The following is a 16,217-nucleotide window of genomic DNA, read 5'->3' as shown; positions in this document are numbered from 1 at the left end:
ATGATGGTAATGTATTTATTTATTTATTATTTGCTCTGTTATCTGGACTTTTGAATCCATCTGTACTGTGCTCTGAATAGTCTCCTGTTATCCCCCATTGAGACTTCAAATACAAGTACTTTTTATATTTTTGAGTGTGTTCAAATACAGCAATAGTGCATTACACTAGTTAGCGCAACACTGTGTGTCAATCTGTTTAGAAAACCAGGATACAGTTAAAAGCATTTTAAAGGTGACCTATAAAAGGGCTTTGTTGAAATGTGAACTGAGGAGATGCAAATGATCTTATTTAGGCTACTGTGTTAATGTGTACATCCTTAATATTCACCTTACACAATTACATATTATTGATGGTGCATGTGAACTCCTGTTGACACTGTTAACACTGCTTTAACTTCTTTTGTGTTCATGTTAAAGGTGCACTGTGGAACATTTCTGGTGCTCACCTCCATGGAAATGTTGTGATGTTATTGCTTTGCAATGTCCCATAGAATGGCTTTAAACATATTTTGCATTTCAATTACCAGTGTTTTTATTGATTAAAAATACTTAGATCAGTTTAATGCCATACTATGAGACATTCTAGGCTAACAGGTGGCCCTCCATTAGGAAAGTTTAATAGTGCACCTATAAAATAAATTGAATTCCCTCACAGATTCATGTTAAGGGCTTCATATTGTGTAATAAATGGTAGATTTGTACTGCTGTCTGTCATTGTTCACATAAAAACACACAATCCACATGTTTGTTTTAAAATCCAGTTTACTGCTTTTATTTTGTTTTAAATATAATTTTAACTGTTGAGGAAACAGAAACCAAAAAGCAAACATCACTCAGGATTGTACACATACTGGCAGTAAAAGTGAAAATTAAAAACTAAAAGATAAACATACCACACATGTGATAAAAACATCATCAAGCTCTACATTTGGCATTTATTCATCAAAACCTAAAATGTACAATAAAACAGGAAATGAGGAAACGGTGAGAGCCCTTTGGCAAACTACATTCTGTGTTTTAGTGAAATGCTGAAGCACCTAAAATGTATTTAAACTCAGAGAAAAAGATCAACATCCTCATTTTTGGTTTCTCCGCATTTACTCATTCTTCTAATCACATGCAGTTTCAAATTCATTCAAAAAGGAACACAGACTTTGGAGGTGCAATTTTAAAACAAGGGCCTGAGTACAAATAATAGGCTAGAAATGTGAAGACTATGTATTTAACAAACTAACTAACTACTAAACTAACTACTATACTAACTAATAAAAGAGTAAAACAATACTGAAATGGACAAAACAACAATCAAATAAGGTAATACTTAAGGACCACATATTATTGGTAAACTAGTAATAAAGCACAGAAATGGTTAAATAGATCTTTATATGCTTTGTTCTGTGCATATTTGAAAATGACTTGCTTAGCCATTACATTTCTTTCAACATTAAATTATCCTCTAATTATTTGCAATATAAGCAATTAATGTTACAGGACACAGAAGTGCTTTAACAGGTGAATAACAAAGCAACACTAGAATTTCCATAGTGTGAGACAATATCGTGCCAGTTAAAACTTAGTTAGCCTTTAATAATGGTCCCTAAACTTAAGATGTTAACTCAATGAATGACACACGTACTGTAACTCCTTAAAGGTGCACTATAACATTTTTGGTAAAGGGATCCGCTTTTTGTTGTCTCCGTGGAGATGTTATTGCTTTTCCTGGAAAATTAGACATTAAACTGGTGGCCACCTGCTTTGTCCATCTAAATAGAAAGTTTATGGGACTGCTGATGAACCCTCCACCAAAAAACACAACATTACATAATGCACTTTTAGCTTAAAGGTGCACTGTGTAACTTTTCTGGTGGAGGGTTCATCAAATCCTTTTCTCCATGGAGATCACAGTACGGTATTAAACCTTTCTCCTGTCATGGTGAGCAAATGAGACCAAGTTACAGGTCAGATCTGTGCAGAGGCGACACGGTCAAAATGCCAGTTTTTCTAGCTATTTTTGAACAATAAAACACCTGTAATTTAATAAATGTAAGGCAGAGCTGTTTAATGTCATACTGTGGGACATTCAAGGCAGAACAATGACATACCCATAGAAACAAGTAGGTGACAGACCCCGAACCAAAAAGTTTCATGGTGTGTCTTTAATGCACCTTTAACTTAAGGCCCTTATATGAAGTTGCACCATTCTGAATCAAATCAAAGCACAGCAAAAGGTAGTGTTTGTTTTCTCTATAAAGCCATACACATATTTACACATCTCTATCATACACAGCGCTGTCGCTCAGTAGCTCGTGGTGCAGCCGATGCTCCCCCCTCACGCTCCCTGTGCTTTAGTGGCAAAGGTGAGGAACAGGGACAGAAAGTTTGGGTTTTAAAGGAGAAGTAAGTGAGCTGTAATTATGTATAAAAATATAATTAAACAGTGATCAGCTTTTAATAACGGTTCATTATTATGCGCTCTGCCGTGTTGTGGAAAGGTTAAAGATTTTTGGACAAATATATCTTGATACAGGATTTGAAAAACAATAAGATTACTTGAAATTGTCAGTTTGAGTAAATTATAGCAAAATAAACATTAGACTATGAAACAATAGTGACAACGGTATAACCTATATAAAACTATAAATGTATACATCTTTAATATGCAGTTTTACAAGCCTAAGCATGTAAGCATTGTAAGATTTCTAGCTGTAAAGGTTCGTTTTGTCCATTATACTTACTAATACTGCTTGAAAAAAACTATATGAAACCATAGACTGTATATAAATAGACATAGCTGATCCACTAGATGCCGTGTTTCAAATAGAAATTGACCATGGGGTCTCTTCCGCCTCCATCGACCTGTCATTTTGGTCTTAAAATGTTCGTATTAACCCACTCTACATGATACTAGTGTTTTTATTTTGCTATTTTGTCTATTTTTTATTAAACTTTTCCACTTCTTTATACAGTCTATGTATGAAAAGTAAAGGAAATCACAAACTTCTCCTCTAACACTTGTGGTCTGTACTATGTGGATTATTTCTATTTACATGAGTAGCATCTCAGTTACAGTACTACATCTACAGGGTGTGTTGTTACTCGAGGCACGTGGTTCAATTGATGCTGCAGAGGGACATGGAGAGTTTTATTATTACACAAATGGCTTCACTGTGTGGTCCATGTCCATCTGCAACAATGTGCAAGTTTTACTTTTTCACAGAAAGCAGCTAAATGCAGCATTGTGAGCACACCTCCGTTCCTATTAACATTAACCAGGGACCTACTTTACTACAGTGACCCCATTTGAAGTAACTATCAGAGCACCTGTTGGTTATAATGGTCCTCGTCTTGTTTGGCTTCAGGTTTTGCCACTAGGGGTCACAATTGAACTGAATGCAACCAGAAAATTGGGTAACATTTTATAGTAACTGCACATTAGTCTTCATAAAGCATGAGCAAAGACTTAAGTTATAATGAACAAATTGTTTATTAAAGGTCCTATATTACACAAAATTGACTCTTGTGAGCTTTAGACCATGCTGGAATGTTTTACCTCAACAAAAACATACTTGGAGCTGTGTTTTATTTCATTCAAACATATCTGAGTAACCCATCATGATTAGTCTGTCTACACATCTCCAAAGCTCAAAATGCTTTGTTCCACCTTCTGATGTCATGAAGCGGTAGTTTTCAAGTTAACAGCTCCTTTTATGTTTTGTTTAGTAGAGTGAGGCCATTCTAGGGCTGAAATTATCCAAAAGATTTTGTAAAGGAGCTTTAAAACACAGTGGAGCACTTCCTGTATTACCACATGACATCAAAAGGTGGAACAGTGCGTTTTCTGTTTGAGAGAAGAACTCAGCACAAATACACAGGTTTTGTGTGTTAAACATGTAAATTAAACAAAACACAACTCCAGGTATGTTTTTGATGAAGAAATAACATTATAAATAGCTTATTATGAGCACTTTAACTAAGATGTTACTAAGCCTGAATCATTCTGAATACACAATTTGTTAATTATAAAGTCTTTGTTCATACTTCATTAAGGAGCAGTAGTTATTATAAAATGTTATCAAAAATTGTTGCAGTGAGTGATTTCACTAAAGATACAGATCATGGTGTAAAGAGGTGGATGAAATACTCAAACCAAGTACTCTGTAAAAGCTACTCAAAAGTACGAAATTATAAGTAAAAGTCATCAACAAAATTGTTAATTATAAATAAAACAATAAAAGTAAAAAGTACAGACTGCAAGATTCACCAATGGGATACAAAAAAATAATCAAATAAAAATATGATTATAATAAAACTTTTGCTCGAGTACATGAAACGTGTTATTTCAGACACTCAAGTCCGAGTATGTTTACACTCAAAAATGATCTTTGCTACTTACTTCCCACCTCTGCAAGCTTAGCTTCGACCCCATTTTAAGGCCCTGTGTGTTCTTATGGGGCTAATATCAAGGCTAATAGTACACGGGCAGTGTTAAGACAATCTTGTCCAGCACTTATTGCCTCTTCTGCTGCTAATATATGTGCCATTTCAAATAAACACTGAAAAGCCCAGCTAATGCCTTTAAGCAACAGTGTCACAAAACAATGATCTAAGCACCAACTGGACCACAAAACCTGGTTAGATGTTTTCTATTCAGTCTGTATTAGCAAAGTCCTGGTTTAATAAATACTGTTACTTATGTGCATCACTGGTAGAAGTCCAGCAGGGGGCAGGAGTGAGAGCGGATGTCGTTGTGTTTGTGGGTGGCTTGGTCCAGATCCAGCTGCTGTCCGTTTACACTGACCTCCATGCAGCCGCTGTAGGATGCAGACACCAGAGTGGACACCAGGGGGACGTCTGGAGCAGGCAGAGAGAAGTCATGTGTGTTTGTTATTATGTGTTGGTGATGAAAAACTAAGACAACAATGTGCAGGTGGTCTATGAGGAGGCTAAATATACAACTTCTAGATTCAATCCAGTTCATTTCAAAGATAAGCAGATTGGCTTATTCACAAAGTTTGTTATCAAGAGCATGACCTTTTCACCAAAGAGGATATTGTCACTAAGAACTTGAGTCTTTAAAGTTTTAAATTTCAAATATGGTTAATGACGCAGAGTGGTATTTTGTTGTTGTTGTGATTTAACAGCTTACTGTAAGATCACATGCAGAATGTTTAACACTACTGATACAAAAGCAAATGTTTGGATAAGGCTGGGGAATTTTCTCATATTGATCACAATTCTTTATTTTATTTTGTCATATTAACAGCTAATAAAAATAGCTTTTCGGTATTCATTTGAACATAAAGTCTGACTTTTTATCACTGCAATTTAGCTCAGAAAACACTTATGAACTCAAATTCCAAATGTTTGATTGATCAGCTAGATGGTCCAGCAGTGGCTGTACCTTGCCCATGGTGACGAGTAAGTAGAATGAATAAAGAATAAATTGTAAAACTCCTCAAGTAGCTATTAAAAAATTTTAGACTTTATAAAACTAACATTATCAGCACTATCTTCGCATCTTACTTACTTAATAGTTCTAGTGTTACTTAATAACACTAGAAAGTCAGATAGGATAATTTAAAAGTAAAACATATAGACGTTTAAGTATTCAAGTGTTTCTCCTGACCTGGTAGTCCTCCTATGAACGTGCTGGACTGAGGCAGGATCTCCATGGGAACTACAGTGTCGCCACTTCGTCCTGGCTGCCCGTCAATCAGGAGCAACGTCTGATTGGCCGAAATCGTCACTTCAATCCCATGACCCTCTCCGTCACACAGAGGACTGGGGGAACTGGCCACTATGGCGTCACCGGACGTAACCAGGACAAACTGAGAAAACAATAGAGAAATAAGTTAGAGATGAACCAAATATAATGAGCCAATACTTGCAGTTTTTAGTGTATTGGCTATCGGCCTTAAATCTCCAGAAGAGGTCATCAATATAAACCTAAAGCTTTATTTGAACACTTTAGGGTGAAGGGTGCACAAAATCAAACTACACCAGTCTGCTATTCAGTCTGAAGTTTTGGATGAGTTTGTAGTTGTGATGGAAATTTATGGAAAATTATGGAAAGATCTCGATCCGTCTTTGTGTAAATGAATGTGATTTCTACCTGAGACCCAGACCAGTCATTAGCATGTGTAAAGGCTCAGCAGAGACTCATGGCAGAGAAAAAGAGCAGAGACTGTGGGACATACTGCTGGGGGGGAGAGGCTGTTGGTCCTGTCCATATCTGCTGTAACAAGAATAAACCTTTGTCTGTATTCCATAAACTCAGTGGGCTTCGCAAATGGATTAGGTAATTATTTACCATCAAGAAATATATAAGTTTTCCCACAACATAGTCAATTATAATTATATAATTAAGTCAGTCTCTAGAGCAAGTACAAACTTTTGTCAAGCTGGTGTTAAGCCTGTAGTTTACAATTTGCAACATTAAGTGCAAGGTTGATATTTCCAAACATTAAATAGCAACAAAAACAACAAAATTTGACTTTTAATAGAGTAAAGGAAATTCCAGATTGTTACTTTTTAATTCAAAGGACAAAATCTATTTTTTAATCAAATTGACATTATTTAGAATTATACAGTTTTCATTGTCATTGTACTCACATCTCTCCACTCATCTGTCCCTGGATGGTAGTCGGCTAAAGAAATGGACAGAGGAACCCGGTCCTGGTAAATGAGAGCAAACAAGACCCCGATCCCAGAAGTGGCGCGCAGACTCAAGTGGACACTCAGGTTTTGTGAATCTAAAGAAAACAGGAACAAACATAAGCTTCCCCAGATGATGTCAAACTAGTCCAAGAACCAAACATACTACATCCGGGGGTGACGTAATTTATATCACCTACACACAACATATTTTAACATTTAAACTCCACAATTTAAGTTTATATAAATATGTGTATATGTTTTTTATGAGAGCATTTGAACTTTCCCTGTAACAAATCTCCAAACGGTCCCCCCTTTGGAGATTTTTCAAAGTTTGTGTGGAATTTTCCACAATATGGCATTCACTAAATCCTTCTCCATGAAAACAAGCAGGTGCAGAACCCTGTTTTGGTGATCACCAGATCAGAGGACAGGGGACCCTGCACTCGTATTAAGAATGCATCTTTTACAAAGTATTTCTTTTAGCTATTGAAACATCTATATTTAAACAAAGGCAAGATACACAAGTTCAAACTCCATGGACACAACCTAGATGTGGATCAGAAAAGTTACATGAAGCCTGTTTAAGTCAGTTAACTAAATAAAGAGGGTTGCCATGTTCCCACTACTGTAAATGAGATGAAGCTGCCATTGTTGTACCTGTAAAGCTTCTGTTGAAAAAGGCGAATCCTGTCCCATTGAAAAAGGCCCCAGGGTCCTCTGTGCTGAAACACTGCATGTTCTCATTGGACTGAACCGTCTGCTGGATCGAGGTGTCTTCTCCGGTCAACCAGCGCCAATCCTTCATACAACCATCCAAACGAGGGTTCACCTACAAGTACAAAGTAAAATATATGAGAACACATACATTTTTGTTGAAAATTATTAAGCATCTTCCATTTATTTCAGTCCATAGACCCTCATAAAACCCATTTCATATGTGCGCATACCACCTTTAGAATACCCAATCTCATCTGATCTTCGAAGCTAAGCAAGATTAGACCTGGTTAGCACTTGGATAGGACAACCAAGGTTAGGTTTTCTAATGCATACTGTTGTGTCCTTAGGCAAGACACTTCACCTACATTGCCAAAAATGAAGATTGGGCAGTAGTGTCTTACCAACAGTGAGTGTGGATTAAGTAATGCACAAAATTGTAAAGCAACTTTGAGCTTCTTGAAAACTGCTAAATAAGACTAATGCATTATTAGGCCTGGGCATCATAAACTGGCAATGGGCCTAATGGAGCTAGAGTAAATTCAGTCTAACTTCGTTCCTGTCTACCTCACCACTTCTCCAAAGTTTACCTGCTCCTCAGCTTTCATCACCTCACTCAAGTTACTACGCAACTCGCCACACTTCCTCTTTATAAAATCACACCTCCTCTTTATAAAATAAGCACCTATAGCCTTCTTAAAGGTCCTATATTTCACAAAATGGTCTCTTGTGAGCTTTAAGCCATGTTACATGTTGTAACCTCATCAAAAACATACCCAGAGTTGTGTTTTGTTTCATTCACACATGTTTGAGTTATCCTGCATTATTAGTGTGTCTATATATCCAAAGCTCAACATACTTCCACCTTGTAAAGTCATGCCAATTTCTACTGAACCAAATGATTCTAGTGAAGGTGTATCGAGTTTAAAAACACTGTGGAGCACTTCCTGTATTACACACATGTCATCTGTTTGAGAGAAGAACTCAGCCTAAATATGCAGGGTTTGTATGTAAAACATGTGAATGAAACAAAACATATGTATGTTTGTGATGTGTAATAGCGTAATATGAGACCTTCAAAAATGTGTACATCATTATATTAAAATGATGTGGAAGTCCTCACTTTATTGACCAAACCGTCTTCTTTAAAAGGGACCCCTCCCACGGTCAGGTTCAGCTCGTGCAGCCCCAGACCCTTCTTCAGAGTGAACAGGTCCCCATTAACCGCGATCTTCATCACAGCCTCTCGGTCGATCTTTATCACCAGACTGCGGCCCTGCTCCTCCACCGAGATCTGAAAAACAAAATCACAAGGTATAAACATAAAGCAACAATAAAGAAATCAAGGATGGAGAGGAGAGAATGAGGGAAAAAGAGAGAGAGAGAAAGACAGAGAAAAGGAGATAATGAGGAAGAAAGAGACAGAATAAGAGAATGACAAACAGAATGAAAGAAAGACGGTCAGATATAGATATTAGATGTGCATCGACAGATAGAAAACATGATAAAAACAGACAGACAGAAAGATAGACAAATAGAGAAATACGTTGAATAGGTTGGTTGATAGATGGACAGATAAATAGATGATACGATTAAAGATATATAGGTCTAGATAGATTGAAACAGAATGAAAAATAAAAAGGAAGAAATAAAGACAGTTAAGAGAAATAGATTGAATAGATACAATTAAATAATGATAAAGATAGACAGATGTGTAGATAGATAGATAGGCCTAGATAAAAGATAGAATGGAAGATATACAGGCCTGGATAGATAGAATAAAACAATTATAGATAGAATTAAATAAATTGACAGATAGAGAAATAGACTGAATAAATAGATAGAATGAAATAATGATAGAGATGTAGAGATAAATAGGTAGATGATAGAATGAAAGACAGATATGCTTGGATAGACAGGTAAATATTTGAGGAGCAAACCTTTCTCCACTGTCCATCGTTGACCACAGCTCCACTGCTGGTGACCCTGCTCACTGCACCGTACTTCAGCTGCAACTCCAGTTTCCCATCATGCATTGCGAGCACAATCCATGAGCTATTCAAGTGACCTCCAGCAAAAAATATCACTCCCTCAGAATCATAGGTACGGAAATCAAACTCTGCTGAAAATCTATAAAAAAGAGAGAGACTGCACCAGTTTAGTTAAAGGCGCTGTACCTGATTTATGTCTTAAAAATGTGCAAGGTACTCCTCACTTATATGTATTCAGAGCATCCTAATTATTTACCATGATGAGTTTATAACTAATAGAGACAAAAGCATAGTTTTGCCGTAACGGTAAAACAATGACAATAAAATGCTTTCTAATTAGACGCAGACAGCACACTACAGACTTCACTTGACCTCATGAGCTGCTTATATAATATTCTGTACTGGGGCAATATACATATTGTTCAAATACATGGGAGAAAAGGCTATTTGCAGCAGAATATTTCATGCCATGCAATATCTTATCATATTTTTAAGAATTTGTTATTTTAATAATAAGTACTTCTTTACCCTGTTTTAGATGTTCTGCGAAACCGAAGCCTCACCACAGGTACTACTCCACTGAAGGTGCGTCCCAGATACAGGGACTGAGGATTCCTTTTCAAAGACGGTGAAATACATGGAGTAATGGGCTAAACAAAGAGGACAGCACTTCTTTTAGCATGACTTTTTAAATCATCTCTTTCTTAAAAAAACAACAAAATATTTTACTACAACTTTGATGGTACAACTGATCTTATATCATTTGAGGAGGTAAAAGTCTCTAATAGCCTGTGCTTATTTTGCTTATTTTTGAATGTTTATGAGAGATACTTTGGCAAAAAATACTGTCTAATTTGTTTACGCAGGTCCACTATACTAGTAGTCTTATCAGTTTAAGGGAAACCACATTCAATCTTGGGTTTCAGCTTCCTGTTCTATGTAACATTTTGAGGACCTTTTCTCCTTTCAAAGGTTATTTGTGTTAAATTGTTATTCGCTATGGCAGCTGTCCAGATTCTCAGGCCTACAGATAATAGATAAGCATGCTCTTGACATAAACAGTAGAGTATATGTGTTTCACCTTACAGCTCCTGAGGTCCTGGGACAGCTTCATGCCCTGACGTCCGTCACAAAAACACCGGAAACTCCCAGGAACATTCAGGCATTCATCGGCACAAACACTGGACTCGCACTCATCCACATCTGAGGGTTACAGACAAGTTAAGTAAAAGGTTAGATCAGTGATTTTCAAGTTAGTCCAGCTGGAGTTGTGCCAACCACCTTATTATTATGATGCCCAAGAGTATTTTTTTTTCACTATTATTTATATAATCTTATTTCTCAGGTTATCAGGTTATGGTTTGGGTTAGTATTAGAATTTGTATTAAGGAAGGTATTTTGGTTAAATTCAGGGCTTTGGGACAAGTTAAGGGTCTTAGCCTAACTGGGATTGAAAAGAAAGAAAGAAAGAAAGAAAGAAAGGAAATGACACAGAAGACACTTGAATCGTGTGGATTTTTCCCCACTGAAAATACAGAATACTTTGATTTAAATTTCAGATTTGCTCTAACAACAGGACTGTCGCTATAGCTTGAAACACATACATATTTAATAACTGTAAACCATCTTTCTTACAAAGAAAATACATTAAACCAAAATTATGCTGAACTAGTTCAGGGTCATTTGTATGACTGTAGTAATTTGTTATTTTGTTTTAGGCATTTGTAGTGAAGGGTTGCATAAAGCAGTTAAATTCTCATTATCAAAGGAATTTGATCAAAACAAGAACTTTTATGTCAACAAACTGAAGGAATGCACAGAGCCCTGGGAGTGGGTTCAAGTGGTCTCCTCAGTCTGAGCGGGCTCGGGCCTCTCAGTGTTTAACCTTACATGGATAACACTGGGACAGGAACACTTATTCCCCCCCCACAGTTGTGTCTCTGTTTCACTGCAGTGTAAACACTGATTAAAAGCATTTTTCAGACTTCTGACATTAGGTATCCATGTGTCAATATTATTTGACAAAGTAATCAGATGTTTTGAATGTTGTTTTGAATTGTTTATTGCTATGGCAATGTTTTTTTTTTTTAATCATTCTGAAACCCATGGATAGTTTACGTGGGTTCCTTTAATAAATTTGGTTTCAGAAAGCAATAGTGACCTGTTACCCATTTATCAGCACATTCTTTAGTTGTGATAATAATAAAGTATGTGACACAAAAACACAGCTGCAGGATGGACCTCCAGTGGACCAGACCTGTGAGGGGGTTTGAGGGACATACCCAGGCAGCTCTTGGTCTCGTTGTCGTAAACAAACCCAGGCTCACACAGACACTTGAAACTGCCCTCTGTGTTCAGGCAATCAGCTGTCCCACAAACCGAGGGGTCTTCACACTCATTCACATCTGAAAAACAAAAATAAATGAAAAACGAGTCAAAAATAATGACGTTAGAATACATTCAATCTCTAATTGTTATATATACGTATATTAATAAATTTCTTACAATACTACTTACTGCTAAAATCTGAGGATAAAATGTTTGAGCACTTGTGAAAAGTTACCTCAGAGTATCTCCTTGCATCTTTTAGCAATTTATCTTTTCACAGTTCATAATTCATAAAAATTTTATTCATTTTATTCTTAACCAAATTATGAAAAATGTCTACAAGCAGAATAGTGGTAAACCATTCACTAAGGCTGGCGATTTCCCCAATAGCCATCATATGTCCAAATGAAAAGAGGTGATTTAAGTTCATGAAGTCAGATTCTCAGAAAGGCAGATGCAGTTATTGATGTCTCCATTTACTATAACATAAATCTATATCTATATTGTACCGTTACATAAGTGCCGCCCTGACAGTGTGTATCCATGGTGACAGGAGCAGCGGTAACTGCCCATCGTGTTGTTGCACTCGTGGTCACAGCGGCCGTTCCTCGTCTCGCACTCGTCCACATCTGAAAACAAAAACAAAATAGAAGAAGCTGAAGATTTTTACTTTTATTATAACCAAAGAGTTGAGAGAATGTAACAAATCTTAAGCTCCATTGCCCACTAGGTTGCGAATGGAAGGGCATCTGGTGTAAAAAGCTGCCAAATGACCCTGCAACTGGTCTACTGTGGCCACCCATGTCAAACTGGGAGCTAAATTTCCATCTTAAATGTGCACACAAGTGTTTGGAACCATCGTAGAATTTGTATGAATTTCACTGCATATTTTCTTCTATTAAGACAGGAAGGAAAGTTGTGGAGCACCTGTTCTTGTCGATGAAGATGCTATTGCTTTGCCAGGAACGTTTCACAGTATGGTATTCAGCTTCTATCATCTCCATGGAGACAAGCTGGTGATGCCAACAGGCCAAGTAACACGTCAGATCTGTGGTGCGTCGCCCTGGCTCACAGTAAGAATGGATGTTTTTTCATGTATTTGATTAAATGTAAAACAGATGCGCTGAATGCTATACACTATGGATCATTTCCAGCAAAGCAATAATATCTCCATGGCAGATGGTGGACCCCTCATCCGGAAAGTGACATAATGCACCTTTAAAAGGTCCTATATTAAACAAAACTGACTCTTGTGAGCTTCAAGCCATGTTAGACCAGGAGTTGTGTTTTGTTTCATTCACACATGTTTGAGTAACAGTTTATTATTAGTTTGTCTACATCTCCAAAGCATGATGTAATTTAGTGATAGTGTTCACCCTTTCAACAGTTACCTTTTATCTTTAGCTCAGTAGAAACTGGCAATTCCAAGGCTGAGAGCATCCAAATGAGTTTAAAAACACAATAATTATTACACAACATCACACGATGGAACAGAGTGTTTTCAGTTTCAGTTTTACCTATAAATGAACACTAGATTTTTCTATTTAATTTATGTTGAGCTTTACTGTATTTGTATATGTGTTTGGGCTGTATGAAGTCATCTCCTGAAGGAAAAAGTTCAGACCAAACTGAAGTCAAACCAAACTCTCTTTCACAGCTTGGTAGCAGGATGAGTCATAGTGGAAATGTGTTGAATAGTGTTTGCCACAGAAATCATCACCAAATTTTCCTCTTCTGAAGTCCACAAATTACTTGATTCTTGTCCAAAACAAAAGGTCTTCCTACTGTACACAGATTTCTAGGTAAATATCCACTTTTCTCATGTGGATTGTAGCAGTCTTTACACAGTGGCAAACCTCGACCTCCAAAAGAGACACATGAATTCCCACTGGACACTTTCTGACCATAGTTCCTGTACAAGCAGTTCATATTGACTCGATGGATCACTCATAGATTATTTATAGCAGTAACAGCTGGAAGTTTGGTGGGTTCACAGCTTAAAACTGACCGCAAACTTCCACATGTGGATTTTGCATGTAATTAAAACATATTTGATATCTAATCTGTTAAAATTACACCGAACTGAAGATTTTCACTTTTATTGTTAACAAACACTGTGACTGGAAGGGCATCCGGTTTAAAAATCTGAAAAAATAACTTCGCAACCGGTTCACAGTGGCTACCGATAGCCCAAATTGGGAGGTAAAATTCCAATTTAAAATTACACACAAGTCTTTAAAGCTATTGTGGCGTTTGTATGGCTTTCACAATATTGTCCTCTATAAAAGCAAGAAGGAAAAAGCATTCAGCATTCATTTTTATTTGCCAGGACAAAGTCTGGTATTTATGTCTGCACTGTCATATTTAATACCTAGTAAATTATTGGGGAAAATATTGTCTTGCTTGTTGCATTCCTATCACTCGTAATATGAATCTGAAATCCCTACTTAATGCCACAAAGTGTACACTCCAGGCTTGTCCTTTTGGCTGGATACTAGAGAAAACAAATTCTCTTCTAAATACAAACATAAATCAAGTAATTTATTTTATTACAATAAACCAAAGAGTAATAGTTATTTCATCTGAACTCTGCGCAATGATAATATTGGCCTGAATATTCAAGAGTTTCAGCATTCTGGCAACAGTGCTCATTTTTTATCATTCTCAAACCCATGGATATATCTCACTTTAGAAACTTGACAATGAATGAATGAATGACAGAAGAAACATAGAAAGTTAAGTTAAAGGTGCACTGTGAAACTCTTCTAGATTAAGTCTCCAACCTATTTGTCTCCAAGGAGATGTTAATGCTTTGGTTTAATTTATCCACAGTATGGTGTTAAACTAACTTGTCTTGCATTTATACAACTAGGCTACCGGTGTCATTTATTGCTCAAAAATATCTTTACAAAACATCAGTTCTCCACTAGGGCTGGGTATCATTCAGAAGTTGCCGATACAATACATACCTCGATACATAAGCCACGATACGATACATATCTCGATACAGTGAACTTACAATTTATACGATACGGTTCAAGGCTAACTCGTGGCTGTGATACTAAAAGTCTTTGTTAAACCACTTCTTGTACAAAGTTAATATGAAACACACACATTTTAATCATCAAAACAGTGAAAATGTCAAATGTGCTACATAAACAAGTTTCCTTCCTCTGAAGAAGCAACAAAACTGTATCACTGTAACAAAATAATTTAGTAAAGTGCACCAAAAAGTACTCTCAGTGATATATCGATACAGCAGCCCACGATAACAATACTGTATCATCACATTCGACAATACAATATATCGGTATTTCAGCGTTTTTGCACACCCCTATTCTCCACAAATCTATCCTGTAATTTGGCTTGAAAGTCTCCATGGAGATTCATAAGTTTATGGCCATACTATGGAACATTCTAAGCACATCTCCATGGAAACAAGCAGGTGACGGACCCTCTAGCAGACAAATTAGACAGTGCACCTTTAAAGTAAGATAAAACATTGACCAAATAACTGTGATTAAGAGACTCTTATCAGCAAAGAGGAAACTATAGCAACATCTTGAGTTACAAAGATGGCCGACAGTCACAGAGTTACCGGATACATCTCAGAAATGTAACCTTCGCAACTTTACGAACTGTCCACCACCACGGTCCAACTATAGCCTCGATATGGGAACAATGATGACAATACCTTTCTCACATCTGGCCCCTGTCCAGCCGGTGAAGCAGTGACACAGGAAATCGCCCTTTTTGTCCTCGCAGCGCACCGTACCTCTGGGGTTGCATGGCGACGGCGAGCACTGGTCTGGGATATCTTAAAATAAAACACAAATAGAAAAAGCATTAGTGAGATTAGAGGGGAATGCTACAATACAATAGGTTTTATGGGTATGACTTTACAGAAAGGTCATTGCTTGTGTTTCATAGCTGGGTTGAGTATAAATAGACTAATGCTGCCTAAGCTGAAGCCTGACATGCCCTAATTCAGTCCTTCACTCAAAAGTACAAGATTGGGTCAATGAGAGCAAGGCAAGGCAGGTTTATTTGTACAGTACAATTCATACACAAAGTAATTAAAAGTGCAAGACGAGACATGATTGATCTATTAAAAGTTGCATTGTGTAACTTTTATGGAGGATGGTCCATCACCTGCTTGTTTCTATAGATATGTCATTGCTCTTTCTAGCATGTTCCACAGCAGATTATTAAACAGCTCAACACCTTACACTGATTCAATTGCACTTCTGTTTACAACTAGAAAAAGAGGCATTCTGACTGTGAACGGGGTTGCCTCTATACAGATTGGACTTGTAACTTGGTCTGGTTTGGTCTCCATGAAAACATAAAGGTTTAATACCATACTGTGAAATATTCCAGACAAAGCAATAACATCTCCATGAAGAAAAGCATTTAATGAACCCTTATTTATTGTTAGTGATTGTTCTAAATCAGACCAGGGTATTGTACAGCTCCTGGGCCATATGCAGCCCTTTGGTTGAATCTGAGTAGCCCGTTTAAGGTCAT

The 16,217-nt window shown here is 36.9% G+C and overlaps 1 protein-coding gene across 1 annotated transcript; it reads right to left on the bottom strand.

The window, feature by feature from the left end:
* Positions 1–744: 744 nt before the first annotated feature.
* LOC129409155 (growth arrest-specific protein 6-like) lies at positions 745–16,217 on the bottom strand. Its single transcript, XM_055154326.1, has 12 exons — positions 16,148–16,217; positions 15,385–15,507; positions 12,200–12,319; positions 11,645–11,767; positions 10,444–10,565; positions 9,891–10,012; positions 9,312–9,501; positions 8,495–8,665; positions 7,315–7,486; positions 6,613–6,752; positions 5,627–5,828; positions 745–4,851 (listed from the first exon to the last, which is right to left on the bottom strand). The coding sequence occupies exons 1-12, from the start codon at positions 16,215–16,217 to the stop codon at positions 4,700–4,702; spliced, it is 1,707 nt and encodes a 568-aa protein (XP_055010301.1). The 3' UTR covers positions 745–4,699.

The sequence above is a fragment of the Boleophthalmus pectinirostris genome, unplaced genomic scaffold, assembly GCF_026225935.1.
Source record: "Boleophthalmus pectinirostris isolate CB_2022bp ecotype Guang Dong unplaced genomic scaffold, ASM2622593v1 HiC_scaffold_19, whole genome shotgun sequence".
Lineage (NCBI taxonomy): Eukaryota > Metazoa > Chordata > Actinopteri > Gobiiformes > Gobiidae > Boleophthalmus > Boleophthalmus pectinirostris.
The sequence above is the reverse complement of the archived record's forward strand: the minus strand, read 5'-3'. Positions and strand labels throughout refer to the sequence as shown.

Excerpts from the sequence above, each read along its gene's own strand:
- LOC129409155 (XM_055154326.1), bottom strand. The coding sequence starts at position 16,217 with ATGACCTTAAACGGGCTACTCAGATTCAACCAAAGGGCTGCATATGGC. Across the intron at positions 10,013-10,443 it reads AGGACCTCAGGAGCTGTAAG|CCCATTACTCCATGTATTTC; the intron begins GTGAAACACATA and ends CTCTTTGTTTAG. Across the intron at positions 4,852-5,626 it reads GTTCATAGGAGGACTACCAG|ACGTCCCCCTGGTGTCCACT; the intron begins GTCAGGAGAAAC and ends TGCCTGCTCCAG.